We start from the raw sequence: 17,118 nt of genomic DNA, 5'->3' as shown, positions 1-17,118 counted from the left end.
TAACCATTCGGCTACGACGGCACTCCCAACCTATGATATTTTTATTGTGACCTGCTATACTTTAAGCTGCTTTTAATTCCCTCAACCAAGCAAGGAGTAAATACTCTGTAGCTAGGACACACCCTCATAGTAACTTTGTATCTCCCTAAGCCAGTGGTTTCCAAACCCAGCTATCCCTGCCCTTCCCACTGCTGATTACCTGGTTCAGGTGTTTTTAGTCAATCAGAAGCTGGAAAATATCATCTGAGTTGAGAGTGGAATCGCTGTCTTCAAGCTTCTGGCTGACTGAACACCCCTGATCCAGGTGATCAGCAGTGGATATGAAAGGGGAGTTTGAAAACCGAGTTTCGGAACCACTGGCCTGAACTAAGTTGCCATGACTGGCCCAGATAGCGTGGTAGACAATTTCATCTGAATGTCATATTTTGCTCAGTAGTCCAGCCCAACTTATCTAGCTACTAGTATTTACTTGTTATATCAAAAAATTCCCAATCTCTGACAATAATATACACTTAAAGTGTTCTTATTCATGATCTTATTTCTACCGAAACTATAAGCACATACTTGGCAGAGTGATCTGTGATGTTTGCTCAGGTTAAGCTACGTTGGCTGGCCCAACAGGCTCGTTAGACTCCTTCATCTTTGTGTCAGACTTACTTAGTTATCCAAACCCCATCCCTGTACAACTGGTTTCACTCATCTCACCAAGAGCTTGGTAAAAAATCTGAAAGAATTGGTTAGCTCTTGGTCTGTCTCACGGTGTCAAGGAACAGGGTATCAAAGTGGATGTTTATGTAGTCTACAGGGTCATCCATTGAGCACCTTGTCAGTAACTAGAACAACTGGTGTTTGAGTTGGGCCTCCATCACAAAGTCATCCCTTTGTGAAGTTCCTTCCTTGCGTTTCTCTACCTCTTCCTCGATCTTGTTTCCTCTTTGCATGCAAGCAAGCGCTTACTCTCAAATGGCAGCTGTTAGACGCTTCAGCACTTGGTAATGTCTCCTCATCACCTCCTCATGCGACCAGATTGTTTTACACCCAGATAGAATGTGTTAAAGTGAAGCACCTGGTTTTGAGTTGGTGGATGCACATAATGTCTTTGTAAATCCAGTCTTAACTGCTTCCATATGCTACAATTCCCTCCACCTAGATTATTCCATGTTTTCCCATCTTGTCCACTGGTCTTGCTTTTTAAGACTTTTCTTACACACCTAGCAGCCTGTTCATGATTCTGCTTAGACCACACCTGCCCTATCCATGCTGTACCTGGCTTACAATGATCCTGTCTAAGTATAATATAACAGATACTGAGTATATACTGTATGCTTAGTTCGTGCATGTGCGTTTTCCAGTGTTCTCACACAAAACTTTCACTTCTTGAAAGAAATAACCAACTCGGATATAAGAAAAGCACATGTTTTATTACTGCTCCACAACAAACCTGAATCCCTTTATTTTAAAAGAAGATTTAAAAGCAAGGGCAAGATAAACTTATTGGCCAGACTGATTATTATGAGAGTGTTAGCACTTTATGCCTGCATTGTAGGTTTTTAGCCAGATTTAGTTTATGTGCTGGTTTTGACTGGTCTGACAATCACCGAGCTGCAAGCAAACAGTGTGGGGAAGAACTCCACCATGAACTTGTTCTTCAGTCGGTGCAGGAAGTGAACATATCGGACCCCAGGTCCGTAGCCAGAGAACACATGCGACACCTGCAGGCCAACACAGAGACATGCAATGAAAAACATAGAAACATATAAGGTTAGTAGATCATTGGACTGAGTTAGGGAGCTTGGTAACTCACTTCCTTCCAGTTGTGTGAGTACATGCTCAGGTCCTCAGTGGGGTTGACAGAGTACTCTGAGATCACCGTGGTTTTGTCTGCACCCAGTAACTTTACATGCAGCTGATAGATGGACTCATGGACCTGACTCTCCTCATACCTGACAAAGCAACAGATAATTAAAAGTTTGTCGAAATGGTGTTTCAAGAAGTAATCGTGCAATTCAGATGTTCATGAATGAACAGTCCAAATACATTTGCAAATTACATAAATCATAACTTTTTCAGAAAAATACTGACTTGTAAAACTTGTACAGTAAAATAAAGGCTTAGCACAAATGGATGCAACCTATAAAGTTATATCAATTTATATAGCTTAACACTTACAAAGTAAATGTTTCTTTTTCCCATTAGATTCAACACAGATTTGCACTTTGATGCTGAGTTACACTAAAAGCATCAAAGCATAATATTTACTTTCCATTATCGCCATAAATACACAAACTGACATTGTTCACTGATTGTTCAAGTAAAAGTAGCAATACTAATGTACTAATAGTACAAGTATGAGGGGGATGCTCAATAACCCACCAGTCCTGTATGACTATTTCAGGTTGAAATTCATCCAGCAGCTCGTCCCACAGTCCCTCTGTCTTCAGGTCCACAACCTGCTCCATGGAGAACCAGCTGAGAACAACAGTGCAGACTAATTTACCACATGTCTAAAAATTGTGAACAACTTTTTTTTTTACTTTATGTTGACCTTACATTGCAGTTCTATGTGTAATGAAATGTGAATGCAGGTGTTAAATAACTCAATTATCCACATGATTTTTTGGGATATGAATAAATGGACACTTTAAAAATCGTTCAATTAAACAAGCTGATAAAGTCCTTTCATGACAAGTGATGCAAATTTGCAGTAAGCTGTATCTGTATGACAGCACTTACACTGACATACAGTAACAGAGAGGTGGCTGCAGGTATGGTTGCATTAAGTTGGGGGTGAGAGTGTGGATGCACAACTAGACCCCCTGCGATAAATACTGATCCTTAAAGACATAAAGTACATTTTTAAGAGCATTACTCCTGTGCAGTTCTGTCTTACTCTCCTCCACACCATTAGTCAGAAAGTATTTACAGCACTTCACTTTTTCCATGTTGTTATATTACAGCCTTATTCCATAATGGATTAAATTCATTATTTTCCTCAAAATTCTACAAAAAATACCCCATAATGTCAAAGTGAAATGTTATTGACACTTTTGCAATTTTATTAAAAATAAAAAAAACAAACAAAAAATTAGTCCAGGGATCTAGAGAAAGATGAATAAGGAAACCCTGTTTCAGAGCGCTCTGGACCTCAGACTGGTGCAACGGTTCATCTTTCAACAGGACGATGACCCTAAGCACTAAATTTTAATAAATGTGGACTTTGAGGAATATAATGAATTTAATCTGTAACATAACAATATGTGAAAAAGTTATATATATATGCCTGTTTTTCCATATGTCACTATAGGTGGAATTATTTGTTCTTCTGGTGAACATGTGACCCCCAGTGACACCTACCTGTACTGGGGTAGATAACAGACTACAACACCTTCTGGGATGCCACTAGTGTCATAGGGGAGGACTTCTGTACTCGTAGTCCAGCCGGTGAAGTCACCTAAGAATGAATGGATTAGAATCACATACGCCATTTATTTCCTTTTTTTCCTTTGCTAATCATTTGTGTCTCTCACCGTCAGGCTGAAAACGTGGAGGTCCATGTCTAGGGACCTCTGGCAACTCAGGTTCAGGAGGAGGGACGTCTTTACTTAGGCCTGTGTCAGGATAAAGGATAAAGGGACAACTGTAAAAGGCACCACACCCACTGAAGCCACTGCAATTCCACTCTAAACATCACAAGGCCAAAGAAGATATTCATTTCTGACAGGCCCACTGGGTGTGCCTCTCAGCAAAAAACACACTCTTAAAGGATTAGTCAGAGGTAATCGCTTCAGCAACTTTTTAACTTGCACAGTTTAAAACTGACAGCTTTACAACCCATTCGAGTAAATACACTTCAGTTCTATGTGTAATGAAATGTGAATGCAGGTGTTAAATAACTCAATTATGCACATGATTTTTTGGGATATGAATAAACGGACAATTTAAAAATCGTTCAATTAAACAGTCCTTTCATGACAAGTGATGCAAATTTGTTGTAAGCTGTATCTGTATGACAGCACTTACACTGACATACAGTAACAGAGAGGTGGCTGCAGGTATGGTTGCATTAAGTTTGGGGTGAGAGTGTGGATGCACAACTAGACCCCAGCGATAAATACTGATCCTTAAAGACATAAAGTACATTTTTAAGAGCATTACTCCTGTGCAGTTCTGTCTTACTCTCCTCCACACCATTAGTCAGATTGCAGTGCTGTAGATGTTTCACACACACTATTGCCTTAAGATTTGTATGAGGAAGATGAATGATGAACAGGATTACTCAGGATGAGACACACACACACACACACACACACACACACACACACACACACACACACACACACACACACACACACACACACACACACACACACACACACAGTGAACACATAACTTTGAAACTTTATAAAGCTCAGAAAACACGTGATACTGTAATAGACTGCAACTCCAAGCGCGCAGCAGATCATCAGCACCGAGGAGCAGTCCACAATCCTGAACATGCAGGACAGAAGCAATGTTTCTAACAGGGTAGTGGTACCGTGAGGCGTCGGGTTCTTCAGTAAGTTCCTGCCGAGCGGCTTCGCCTCATACACGGACTTCCAGTCCAGGCTGTCGGGCATCGGTGCGCCCTGCAGGCTCCATTCATCCTCGCACTTCTTCTTCCATTCAGCGGCAGACATGGTGAGAGCAGACGCTGCAGAACCTCACTCTGACCCATCCAGGAAGTTCAGACAGATTTCTATTGCAGTGTGTCAACTGATGCCACACCCCGGTGTTGCAATGCAATAAAGTCGCGGAGCGCACGGGCCTCTTAAAGTGACACAGTGTGTCCAAAAGGTGCGCAGCTGATCTGGTCAGTTAAGTAGTAGAGAGGGGTGTTAATCAGATTCAGTGTTTTTGCATTTAACTGGGGTCAGTGTAACTACTGGTATCATGAGGTGATACCTGGACCCTACAGAGGTCAGAGCTCCTTCAGGATGTCACATCAGTACGTACCATTGCCAGAAGGTTTGCTGTGTGTCCACAGCACAGTCTCAAGAGCATGGAAGAGATTCCAGGAGACAGGCAGTTACTTTAGGCTGTAGAAGGTCCTTAACCCATCAACAGGACCAGTATATGCTCCTTTGTGCAAGGAAGAACAAGATGAACACTGTCAGAGCACTAGCAAATGACCTCCAGTAGACCACTGGTGTGAATGTCTCTAACCAAAAAACACTGGGCTGCTGTGCTTTTCACAGATGAGAGCAGGTTCACCCTGAACACATGTGACAGACATGACAGGTCGGGAGAAGCCGTGGAGAATGTTATGCTGCCTGTTACATCGTTCAACTTGTCTGTTTTAGTGGTGGGTCAGTGATGGTCTGGAAAGGCATATCCATGGTGGGATGCACAGACCTCTATCAGACAAATGTAATATCTAACTGAAAATATCAGTACATCATCAACAAGCATTAATTTAATATGCCTTTTAACAGAAACTGTTTTGAAGGATGAGATAGATGAGATGTGAGATTTATACAGTGGGACAAAAGCTGCTTAATAGAATAACACTCACTGACTTACACAACATTGATTGAAATCCAATCTACGACTGGAGAACAGACCTCAGACTCTACACAACACACCCTGGTGTAGTGAATCACTCACATTCCTCAGTTTTATCAGTCACATATGCGCTGCAGTAGCCCTTTGCACCTATATGATCCCTCCATGAGACCTTTGGACTGCTGTGTTGTCCATATGCTTAATATATTTATGAGTGAAACATTTACAAACACAACCTACTTAACTCTGTAGTTCCTCTAGATAATGGTGTTTTTGATAAGTAGGTTAGTAGAACCTAAATTTAAAAAAAAAACTTCATTCATTCCATTCAATGACCTTTCTTTGAACACATATGTTTAGTATATCTGTTTGTGTTTGGTCCCACCCAGTACTGAGCAAGGATTATTGAGATGCCTCCATCTGTATTCTAATCTGCCTGGAGATTATTTTACTGGTCCCACAGACTATGAAACACAGTAGTTTTACTGCACTCTTCACTGGAAAAAATACAGCAACTCAGAATCATGTGTTGATGTGATGCTCTTCATGTCAAAACATAATCATTTTCTAATTTTTATAAGATGTTTTTATGTTATAATGGAATATTTTTATGTTACCACAACATGCTGTACTTTTACGTTATTTCGAGATATAGTACATTTACATTATTACACAATACTGTACTCTTACGTTATTTTGAAATACTTTATATTGACAAAGATCAGAGGCCCTGACCCATGACTGGAACTGTTTGATCACCGGCTCCAGTAATTACAATCAACACATTGAAAGCTGGTGACCTTTTTAAGGTCGCATCACTCACAGTACTGGACAAAACTGAAGGACAAAGGTAATAACTTAACTCAAAACATAGAACTGCATTAAATCATCTAGTAATTGATGTCCACTTCTCATGTACCTCCTCCCTCATGTGTTTGGAAAACAGAATTACATAAAGGAAGTCTCTCAACAAGCAAAAACGGTTTGTAGGGGAATGTCTTCAAAAAGGGCCATTTCACAACAACAGTGTTCGAATGGTGTTGCCTTAGAATACTCATGATGAGAGATACTTCAAGTAAGCCTGTGAGAAGAGTTGTTTTTTCAAATTGGAAAAACAATTTCCTGACATTTTGTTCATTGCACATTTCCCTACAGAAATCCCCATTGTTTACACACACTATATGTTGGCAATAGAATTAAAATCAACTGCACAGATCAAGAAAAAATGCAACTTTATTTTTACAAAACTGACAGTTTAGTTTATTTATTAGTGATGAACACAGTGGGCTACCCGTAAAGGAGCTAAAGGCACAACAGATACAGAATATTTAATACTTTATAAACAGTTATAAACGTGCCACTTCTCCAAAACTGTACCTGATAATACTGAGCAAAATAAGCACAAATTTAGTTACACATTCTTTAGCCTGCAGTTATAAGTCAGTATTATAAGCTTGTTTCAGCCACTTTGAGCAGCACCCTGTTCTTTCTGATCACTAAAAATAAAATTTCAACCCTCCCTCTAAAGCATATAGAAATGCTTTTTACCTTTTTCACATTTTTAACTTTCAATCAACTGCCCTTAAACTATAGGAAATTCATATTCACTGTTTTTATTAAACAGTACACTGTCCTTTTCACCCGAAAGCTGTGGATAGGAAGTGTATATTGATGGCATTTCTAGAACTGGCCCACAGGTATATGTTACTGGTCTTTGCGCCTGTCCCTCCAGAGGTGTGAATATGATCATCATCAGATCCTGTGTCCTCATTCCTTCTGAGGACGAAACACTTCAGAAGAATCAGAGAATACATCTGCAACTGCATCTGCAAGCTCCTCCAGACAATACAAGAAACATAACAATAGTTTCTTTGATTTGGTTTCTCTCTGCATTATCTTACTATTCTCCCCCAATTCATCTTCATCATCGTTCAGGAATTGTGTACACAGAATCTAAACACTCTCATTTTTAGGATTGTGTAAAATTCGCCAGTGGTGTCATTGTCATGAAGCACAGCTTCGTTTTGATAGCCCAAAATGTCATTACTGAATGTATCAAAACTGCCAAATTTGGATTTTCCTTTTGGAAAAAGCTCTTTTGCACATCTTAAAATCTCATTTTTACTAGGTAAATCATTTGTCTGTGTTCCCCCTCTCATGCCCTTTCGCACTTGTTTACCAATGTGAATCCACCCTAGTTCTAGGTCATCTTTTCAGCATATTTATTGTTTTTGATATTTTTGTTTTTGATGTCTTATACGCTTTGGAGGTCGAGGATCGTCACGGTCAGAGGTCTCCTGACTGTCACTGATTATCTCAATGATAGCTGCATCAATGTGAAAAAGAGAGAAGAATCATGAATCTTACTCAAACATATGTTAGGGTATAATAACTGTTTTACAAAAGAAAAAGCAATCTGTGATGCCAGGTATGTTCATCAAGTCACTAGAACACATGAACATAAATTCATACATGTATATAGATGAACAATAAAGAGTCCCACCGAGAGGAAAACAGTATATATATTAACGGCCACTAGAGGGCAGGATATCACAGTAAACCACTGGTCAGATGGCTCAGCAAATGTCTCCACCTTGTGGATTAAAGCAGTACTGTACTGTACTGAGGCTCGGACAACAGTAAATAGATTATTAATCAGACCTCTCCTGTCTATGAAGTGCTCCTAGAGTTCATTGTTTTCACAGGCTGAGCAGTTCTCTAACCAGTATGCAGCACGGACACCTGTTTTCAGGTCTCCCATTTAACACAGCACACAGTCTGTAGCAGAATGAAAGAAAATCTCCTCACGACACTGAAAATGACCTTCGACCTTTTAATGATTTGTCAGGTAAAATCTGTTTTTGAAGGTTTATTGGCTGTGTCACTGCACTGAAACATGCAAGAAATGAAGATGGCTGCAGACTTGGAAAGCAACATGTATACATGGACATGTACTGCATGGACATTTAATACACATGTTCTCACTCATTTCCCCAACTCTTCACTATAAAGTTGAATAAATACAACTGATAGAATAGACTGGTCCACATCAGACTCTACCTGACTAAACCACATGTACTTTTTCACGAGGAATCATGAAGAACATAAGCCTCTGGAGCTGCCCGACCTCTGTCTACAGTGCCATTGCTTCAAACATTAGGAAGGCAGGTGGCTGTTGGACATCAGCTGAAAGAAACAGACATAGCTTGAACTTGTGTTTTCTTATGTCATGGAGGTTACTTTACAGTTCAGCTGCCGATGACATATGATGGACCCAAAGCCAGCAGGGTTCATAGTTGGCAGAGAACCAGAGTAGCAACAGGGGGAAGCATGTGCATGTGCAGCCTGTGTGCAAAGAAAGAGCTGCTGTGAGGATCACATACTGTAGAGTGGTAAAATGGTGTCTCAATGCACATATATTATTTTCTAAGAATGCAAACAAGTGGTGGATGTAAAATGCTTAAATGCAGTGCCGCAGCTTGATGTGTTTGGTCAGACTGGAGCTGTGAAAAGTAGGACAGCACACTGGAAAATTATGTAACAGACATTCAGTAATACGATCAGAGCTGCCAGTTGTTAGACATGTGTTACCGTATGGACAGGTGTTTAAAAAAAAAAACACAATGTGTTGTTCTGTATTTGTGTGTAGAGTTAATGCAACATACAGGTAATGATGATAACAGCGATGTTTCAAAATTAAATATTGATATTGGGTTAATTATTCACATATGATAATTTTGTACTGTGGATAATCCAGAGCCAGCACAGCTGATAGTGGTATACACCTTGGCTGCGTAGCATGAATAAAAAAGGGTTAGGATAAGCTGAAAATGTCAACCTAAATTTTGACATTACCACACCATCCATTCAACGTAGAAAGCTACTTTGTGTAACACAAACTGAAGACAGTCCTATTGGTGAAATGTATACACTACAGACTATATATACATTCGCTGGGGTCATAACATTGAGTGTGTGTACATGCATGTTACAACGTGTCATTTACGGTCACATCACCTCTGCAATGGTCCAAGGTCATAAGTACTTCAGGTGCACATTTGATGTGCTTAAACAAACCTTAACTTAAAATAATTTTCCAACTAGAGCATATTACTATATGTTCACCGATTTTGTTAAAATTAATCCTATTTAGGATTTGGAGCATGACTACTTGCTTAGCAACAGCACCTATATGATTAATTAGTTAATACTTTGGGGTGGAGATGAGGCCAGGGACAAATGCTATGTCCCTGATCTCACACGTTTTCTTTATAGAGTTTTTCAGTCTGATGAACAGCTTTGACTTGGCCTCATTGTGTAAATTAGTGACCATTCATACTCATAAGCTAAAATTTGACGTTGCTTCCTTTGCAGCACAGCCTCACAATTTCATAATGTCTCGACAGTGGAAACCCATTTTGCAGGGGGCTTACCTAAAGCTAGGAGATATCTAATCAAGATCATGAGCAGAGCACTGACTCAATGAAATTGAATCTATGTCCTGGGTGGACACCTAGTACCCCTGGCAGGGGCCCCTTTTGACAGGGTGCAGAAGAACCAGCGAGCCTGGTATAATTATAGCCTCCCCCTGACCACACAATGTACACGTGACCCTAGTGACTTAAGTTTCAATGGAGTAAGACCAACCGCCAACACTCTAACAAGCACTGAAAGAAGGACACCACTTTAGCCAATTTCCATCCACATGACAGTCATTCAAATGTTTTCTGTTGAGCGGTCAGTGGGGGTTTTAAAATTTTAGACAGTCGGTGGGTAAAACACATTGTTTTATTTGTACTGACACAAAATCTTCAAGAACTACTACATTCTTGTACAGTTAGTGTTGTGTGCATGGCCTACATCTTCAAGTTAATGCTCTACAGACAGGTGTTGAATTTAATGTTTGAGAGAAGCTGTAAATATAGTCTGCCATTAAGGTGTTATTTATAAATCCCTGCTACGTCACTGAATTTGGTTGCCATGCACATAATGTCACTTTACCAGTCTCACTATTTGTTGCAGACGTACTGGAATTGCACTACTTCTGATCAATGTGTCATAACGTTTAACACTGGTCACTGCTGAAGCTTGGTGCAGTACTATTCTGACACAGGTCAGTGCAGTTGACACCGATACCGTTACAAGGTTCAAGCTGTATATGTTTCAAGAAAGTATTCTGCAAGGCTACGAACTGGTTCTCACTTCCTCTGACACACTCAGTGGGATAAGAAGACAGAAATTGTTCAAGCTTAACAGGTTAAGGTTTCTGAAAGATCAGAACAACGTAGAGACACGGTCCAAATCATTCTTCTTAAATCTTTTATACTTTCTATTTTATCATGAAAATATAATCTATCTGTTGTCAGCCAATGAGTCCAGGCTGTAGTGTTTCAATATCTCTGTGGCCTAATGGCAGTTTCAGCATCTTGTGAAGAACGCCTTGAGAAGCTCCATGGTCGACACCAGCAGAAGACACATGCATGAGAACACTGCTCTGTTCTACATTGGAATTATTCAATTGCTTTTGATGAAATGTCGGAGGCAGCCAGTGTCTCTGGTGTCTCATTTGCAGGTGGTCTTGTTTTCCCCTTAAGCTTTAAGATTGTCTAAACATATTGTGAGTGTAATTTACATATACTCCAAATGTAACAAGGATATTACATACAGAGTATACAGAGTATGTCATGCAAAACCCAGGCAGCTACAATATATTGCAAAAATATTAGTGCTAAATGAGGAAATTTGGAAAGATTAGTACATGTACTGATAGTAGAAACCTAATTTGGTAACCCACCACTGAGAGGACAGTGGGCACAGGCAGGTGTGTAACATAAGATCAGGGTTTCAATTCAAGGGTAAAGAATGTGTCCAGACTTTGGTAGCAGCCAAATGAGGGGGGGAGGGGGGGGGGGGGATTCTGGCTATATGCAAAGCGAGAAGAGTGGTAGAACATGCATTCGAAGAAGGCAGGAAATTTGAAATGTATTGAACTGTGGCAGGGTTGGGTTGGACGTGTCAGGGTGGTCGATGGGGCGCATGGTGTTCTATGTGCCATTTGTACAGACATGAGTGGGAATGATACAGAGGAGTGGAAGGAGCAGGTGTGAGCCAGTCAGCTGCCGGTCTGAGTTAGCTGGGACATCCCAAAGACAGGGGTGCCCCCCTCTTGGAAAAATGCCTGAGACATAATTGTATCCCCATTTGAACTGTTAATGCATCTTTTAGTATTTAGGCTCAACACACCTTTATTCACATGTTAGGACACTATCAGGAGTGTCAGCTGATTAACTGTATTAAACTTCTCTTAGGGAAAAGGAAAACCAGTGCAGTGTGCATGAAACATGTGGGGTCGATGTAGCCTGTCTGAAGAAATCAGCAGGTATGAATGCATGCGGAGCAAATATGGGTCAGAGAACAGCTCTCCTATCTTCTCTGACTGAGCTAGAAAGCTATTTTGATTGTAATACTAAAGGGTCAATCTGTTCATTTTGGACAAAAAAAAACAACAAACATTTAGATTCACTTACAAGCCAGTTATTTGTAGAGGAATAACAGACTCTTAGCTCGAAATTTGAACAATGGCAGAGGAATACTACTTTTTACATCTTTAACATTAAAATAACACGGCTCAGTTAGACAGCGAAAGCTGGAATACAAACTTTATTAAAGTGACGCCTCTGTGGATCATCAGCATCTGTAAAATAGTGTGAGACATCTGAGAAAATTCTGTAAGAACGGAGCTAGTGAAGCTAATGTCAAACATGGCATCATCTTTCATCCTCAGCGTTCCATCTGACAGGCAATATTCCCACTGAAGATTCAATATTTGATAATTAGCTTATCAATTATGGGCAGAGAGAGTCGTGATTGGTTGAGATAGTTCCCTCTGAAGATCCGTTGGTGTCAACATAGTGTCAACTACACAATCTAGTGGTATGCAATACAACACCCCAGCCCCTTGACCAAAGTCAGTTGGCTTCATCTTCTGGGAACCAGAATATAATATAATATAATTCCATGGCCATCCATAGAGGTATTTTAATCTGATATTTTAAAGGGGTGCACCAAACGAGCAGACTGACCAACTAACCAACATTTTCATTCCTAGAGCGACAATTTACTAGGAAAACTGTATAGTGTGTCCATACTGTTCATAGTGCAAAAGTGATAAACCCTGCTTCAGGGTCATAACTAAGGAAGTATCTGATAGATGTTAACCGATAGATGTTAACCGTTTTGAATTAGGATACTCAGTATTCCCCTGACTGACTGACATCAAAAATGCTTCTTTGGACAGCATTTCGACATGGCAGAAACTAACCCTTTCTAACCTTCACACCTGGCACAAAGATGCCTGATCTCTATGGTATGCTTGGCTAAAGTGTAGCTCAGCTTTTTTCAGTTGCTTCATCTTTCCCAACACAGCCCTCACCCACCCTTGTGACACCTCCCCTCACAGTTACTCCCACCATCCAACTGGCGCTATGTATGGGTCAAAGGTGGGTGGGGGTTGATGGGGGTACAGCTGCAGTACCCGTCTTGGATGACTGTGATGTAAATGCAGCCCTTTCACAAACTGTTACAGAGGCTCTGGCCAATGAGAACGCAGCAGGCACTAAAATGGCCAAGCCAGTGGAAGAGTGGCTGCCTGGTATATAAACAGGGAGCAGAGACCTCTAGGGCTGGGTGACACCTATTTTGGCTGTGGTGAACAGGATCAGATCCCAAGGACTGTTACTTTTGTTCTTGTCTGGTGTGCAGGTAACAAATTATTATTAAAATCATTAGTTTTGTGGCGGCGAGGGGGAGATCTGAAGCGACATATGCAGATTTAGGGGACCAACAAAACTTTTAGAAAATGAATGAATAACTTTTTTGGCTGTTTTTTTCCACAATCAAGAGAGTTGGAGGGGAAATCTATGATGACATAACAGGATAAATACACAAAACAGTCTTGGGATGCTTATATATTTATATATATGTTGTCGTACTAGGGCAATAGAGGTTATTGAATGTAGTCAGCTTCCACTAAGTGAAAAGATGATCTGGTAATTTAGCGTACCACTAGCTAAACTGTAAACCTGTTTCAACAGATTTTCTTACTCTCTGCACATGGTTCTCTCTGTTGGACAGTTATTTATGTGGACAGGTGCCTCACAGCATGAGGCATGTAAGAGAGACAGCCTGACAGGGCCTGAACGTCCTGTAATTCATTATAGCTCTTTAAAGTGTGATGTGTGTGTTTTTTTTTTTGTTTTGTTTTTTTTACCTTACAGCTAACAAAGCTGTTCATAGCAACGTAATGACTTTATCAGAAGTGTTAGTCATGTAATCCAATATGTTATTACCAAAATGTTACACTATAGCTCTCATTTCAGGGGATGTAACAAGTGTGCTGTTGCATGCAATATTTTTTTATTACTCATGTGATCAGCCTATCAAGGCACGCTTAAACAAACTGCAAAGAGATAACATGCATATACCTACCGTATAGATGATCAAACTCAAAGAGATCAAAGGATCATTAATAATAAACTGGAGTGATGCATCTACTGCTGTCAGACCTCCAGTAAGAGTTCAGTATAGTAACAACAGTAACAATTTAAAGTGATTGTTTGGAGGGTAATTCAAAGACGTTTTTCCTTTTCTAATTCCAGGTTCGAACTACAGAGAAAGTAGTGTGTTGTACAGATCGTGAATGCCCTTGAAGCTAAATTGCGATTAGTGATATGAAATTATATTTAATTTGATGAAATGTATTTAGAGCAACAGTTAAGACGTGTATCCCATAAGAACCGGGGTTGTGTGTGTATCAAGAAGACTGAAATGCTCCTGTTTCCATGTTGAGGGCACTTAAAAAAATGGGGGGGGGGGGGGGGTTAAGCAGTTAGATGTGCTGATGCTAAAAATACCCGGACAACATGTGTTCCTCTCCATTCTGCCCGTACTGGTCATTTGAGCTGTTGAAACTGAATGACACATTGGTGTCATGGTCTCGGAGAAGAGTCTTTATCTTCAAGAGCGTGTCAGATCAGAGTGAATCAAGTTTTGATCAACCTGTGAACGTCCTGTGAACATTCTTTGTTTCCCTCTCTTTGCAGTGTTAGAAAGCAATCATGCCTTTCGGAAACACACACAACAACTTCAAGCTCCACTATGAAGATGACGAGGAGTTTCCTGACTTGTCCAAGCACAACAACCATATGGCCAAGGCCCTGACCAAGGAAATATATGGCAAGCTGAGGTGCAAGCAGACACCCAGTGGATACACCCTGGATGACGTCATCCAGACTGGTGTTGACAACCCTGGTGAGGCCTAGTGAAGCACTTCAGTTTGTACCTATTATAAGTCATAAGACCATTCAGGCACATAGAGGTACAGACACCAAATTAAATGCAGAAGCTATCATCTTCTCTCTCATCTTGTAATTCCTGCTTTTCTATTTGCCTTCAGGTCACCCCTTCATCATGACTGTTGGCTGTGTCGCTGGTGATGAGGAGTCCTACGACGTCTTCAAGGATCTGCTGGACCCCGTCATCTCTGACCGTCATGGTGGATACAAGCCCACTGACAAGCACAAGACTGACCTGAACTTTGAGAACCTGAAGGTACAGTGCTCTAGTTTTCAGCAAAGACTAGAAAACCCTCTAATTAATCGAGTAAAGATTCTTAAAGACTTCACTTCAAAAACTTTGACTTTCGTTATAAGGGTGGTGACGACCTGGACCCCAACTATGTTCTGTCCAGCCGTGTCCGTACTGGCCGCAGCATCAAGGGATTCACCTTGCCCCCCCACAACAGCAGAGGCGAGCGCAGAGCTATTGAGAGGCTGTCCGTTGAGGGTAAGCTATTAATAGTCTCACCACCCTATGTTGATTTTACATACATTTTGTGAACACTCCACAGTTTAAAGGTTGCTTCCTAAAATCTGTTGAAATGTGCCATCTCAAAACAGTACATGTCTGACTCTGCAGCTTTGACCAGCCTGGACGGTGAATTCAAGGGAAAGTACTACCCCCTGAAGACCATGACCGATGCCGAGCAGGAGCAGCTGATTGCTGATCACTTTCTGTTTGACAAGCCTGTCTCTCCCCTGCTGACCTGCGCTGGTATGGCCCGCGACTGGCCTGACGCCAGAGGCATCTGGTAAGCTGACTGTGAGTAAATGGGGATTTGTCTGTTCTCTATTACCTGTGTTTTTTGTTGATCCTTTGCATCTATCGCCATCCAGGCACAACGAAAACAAGACCTTCCTTGTGTGGGTGAATGAGGAGGATCACCTGCGTGTCATCTCCATGCAGAAGGGCGGCAACATGAGGGAGGTCTTCAGGCGTTTCTGTGTTGGCCTGCAGAAGGTACACATTGATTGACTGAATTGATTGAAGTCAAAACAAGCCCTAATCTAAGTCGTTGAGAGCAGTGGGAATCGCTGCTGGACATTCAGCTGACTGTCCTCTCAGCTGACTGTCCTTTCTTCCTAACTTTCAGATTGAGGAGATCTTCAAGAAGCACAACCACGGCTTTATGTGGAACGAGCATCTCGGCTACATCCTGACCTGCCCCTCCAACCTGGGTACCGGCCTGCGCGGTGGCGTCCACGTCAAGCTGCCCAAGCTGAGCACACACGCCAAGTTTGAGGAGATCCTCAAGAGGCTGCGTCTGCAGAAGCGTGGCACAGGTAGGCACATACACACTCTTTAGCTTGTACACCTGATCAGATGGGCTGCCGGTATGTGACCCCCTGTGTTCTATAGGTGGTGTGGACACCGCCTCTGTGGGTGGTGTGTTTGACATCTCCAACGCTGACCGTCTGGGCTCCTCCGAAGTCGAGCAGGTCCAGCTAGTGGTTGATGGTGTCAAGCTGATGGTTGAGATGGAGAAGAAGCTGGAGAAGGGAGAGGCCATCGACAGCATGATTCCCGCCCAGAAGTAAACAGGGACAATTATGACTTTCTCGTGACCATTTATGTGCAATCGAGTCAGCTGACGGGCGTGCAGAGGAAACAGCCGCTCACCCAGAGACTCTTCTTCCTTCCAGCTACTTTTTTCCTCTGTCCTCTGTCCTGTTTTTTTTTTGACGTTCTCATGTGTTGGTTGGTAACATCCTGGGATCGGCCTTCACCAAACTGGGCCTGCCTAGCACCTGTGGCATCACCTACTTTTTGTTAAAAAAAGGAATGATTATTGAATCTGTTCACCCTGTTCAATAAAGAAGTGCCCCATGAAACACCTAAAGAAATGATTTTGGTCTTTCTTATTGCAACATGAGAATTCTTTTGAGATCTTAACAAGTATCAAGTATAACATTCACGTTGGAATACTAAGTAAGATGATTAAAACATATTAAACAGTCAGATTGTATGCAGTGACTATGAAAACAAGACTCCAAAATGAAGGAAAAAATGCCAACATCAGTGAATTTTATTAGTCTTCAGCTCCATGTTCTCCTTCTATACCGCAACCACTCAATCTCAGTTTTGTTTCTGAAGGGAGGAATTAAACAGTACAAGAGAGTAAAATTACTCATACACGCTAAACTGTCTGCGTTCTTGAGTTTCTTTTGCATATAACATCAA

At 41.2% G+C, this 17,118-nt stretch overlaps 2 protein-coding genes across 2 annotated transcripts; one reads left to right on the top strand and one right to left on the bottom strand.

Annotated features, from left to right (window-relative positions):
• Window positions 1–1,402: 1,402 nt before the first annotated feature.
• nccrp1 (P1, F-box associated domain containing) lies at window positions 1,403–4,719 on the bottom strand. The gene is made up of 6 exons (XM_026373446.1): window positions 4,535–4,719; window positions 3,528–3,608; window positions 3,355–3,451; window positions 2,374–2,469; window positions 1,805–1,943; window positions 1,403–1,712 (listed from the first exon to the last, which is right to left on the bottom strand). The coding sequence occupies exons 1-6, from the start codon at window positions 4,674–4,676 to the stop codon at window positions 1,566–1,568; spliced, it is 702 nt and encodes a 233-aa protein (XP_026229231.1). The 5' UTR covers window positions 4,677–4,719; the 3' UTR covers window positions 1,403–1,565.
• An 8,445-nt stretch (window positions 4,720–13,164) lies between these two features.
• ckma (creatine kinase, muscle a) lies at window positions 13,165–16,777 on the top strand. The gene is made up of 8 exons (XM_026373402.1): window positions 13,165–13,302; window positions 14,643–14,850; window positions 14,996–15,150; window positions 15,252–15,384; window positions 15,517–15,688; window positions 15,774–15,897; window positions 16,031–16,220; window positions 16,297–16,777. Exons 2-8 carry the CDS (start codon window positions 14,658–14,660, stop codon window positions 16,473–16,475), a joined length of 1,146 nt encoding a protein of 381 aa, XP_026229187.1. The 5' UTR covers window positions 13,165–13,302; window positions 14,643–14,657; the 3' UTR covers window positions 16,476–16,777.
• The last annotated feature ends 341 nt before the right edge of the window (window positions 16,778–17,118 follow it).

The sequence above is a fragment of the Anabas testudineus genome, chromosome 14, assembly GCF_900324465.2.
Source record: "Anabas testudineus chromosome 14, fAnaTes1.2, whole genome shotgun sequence".
NCBI classification, from domain to species: Eukaryota; Metazoa; Chordata; class Actinopteri; order Anabantiformes; family Anabantidae; genus Anabas; species Anabas testudineus.
Note: the sequence above shows the minus strand (reverse complement) of the source record. Positions and strands in the feature narration are given on the sequence as shown.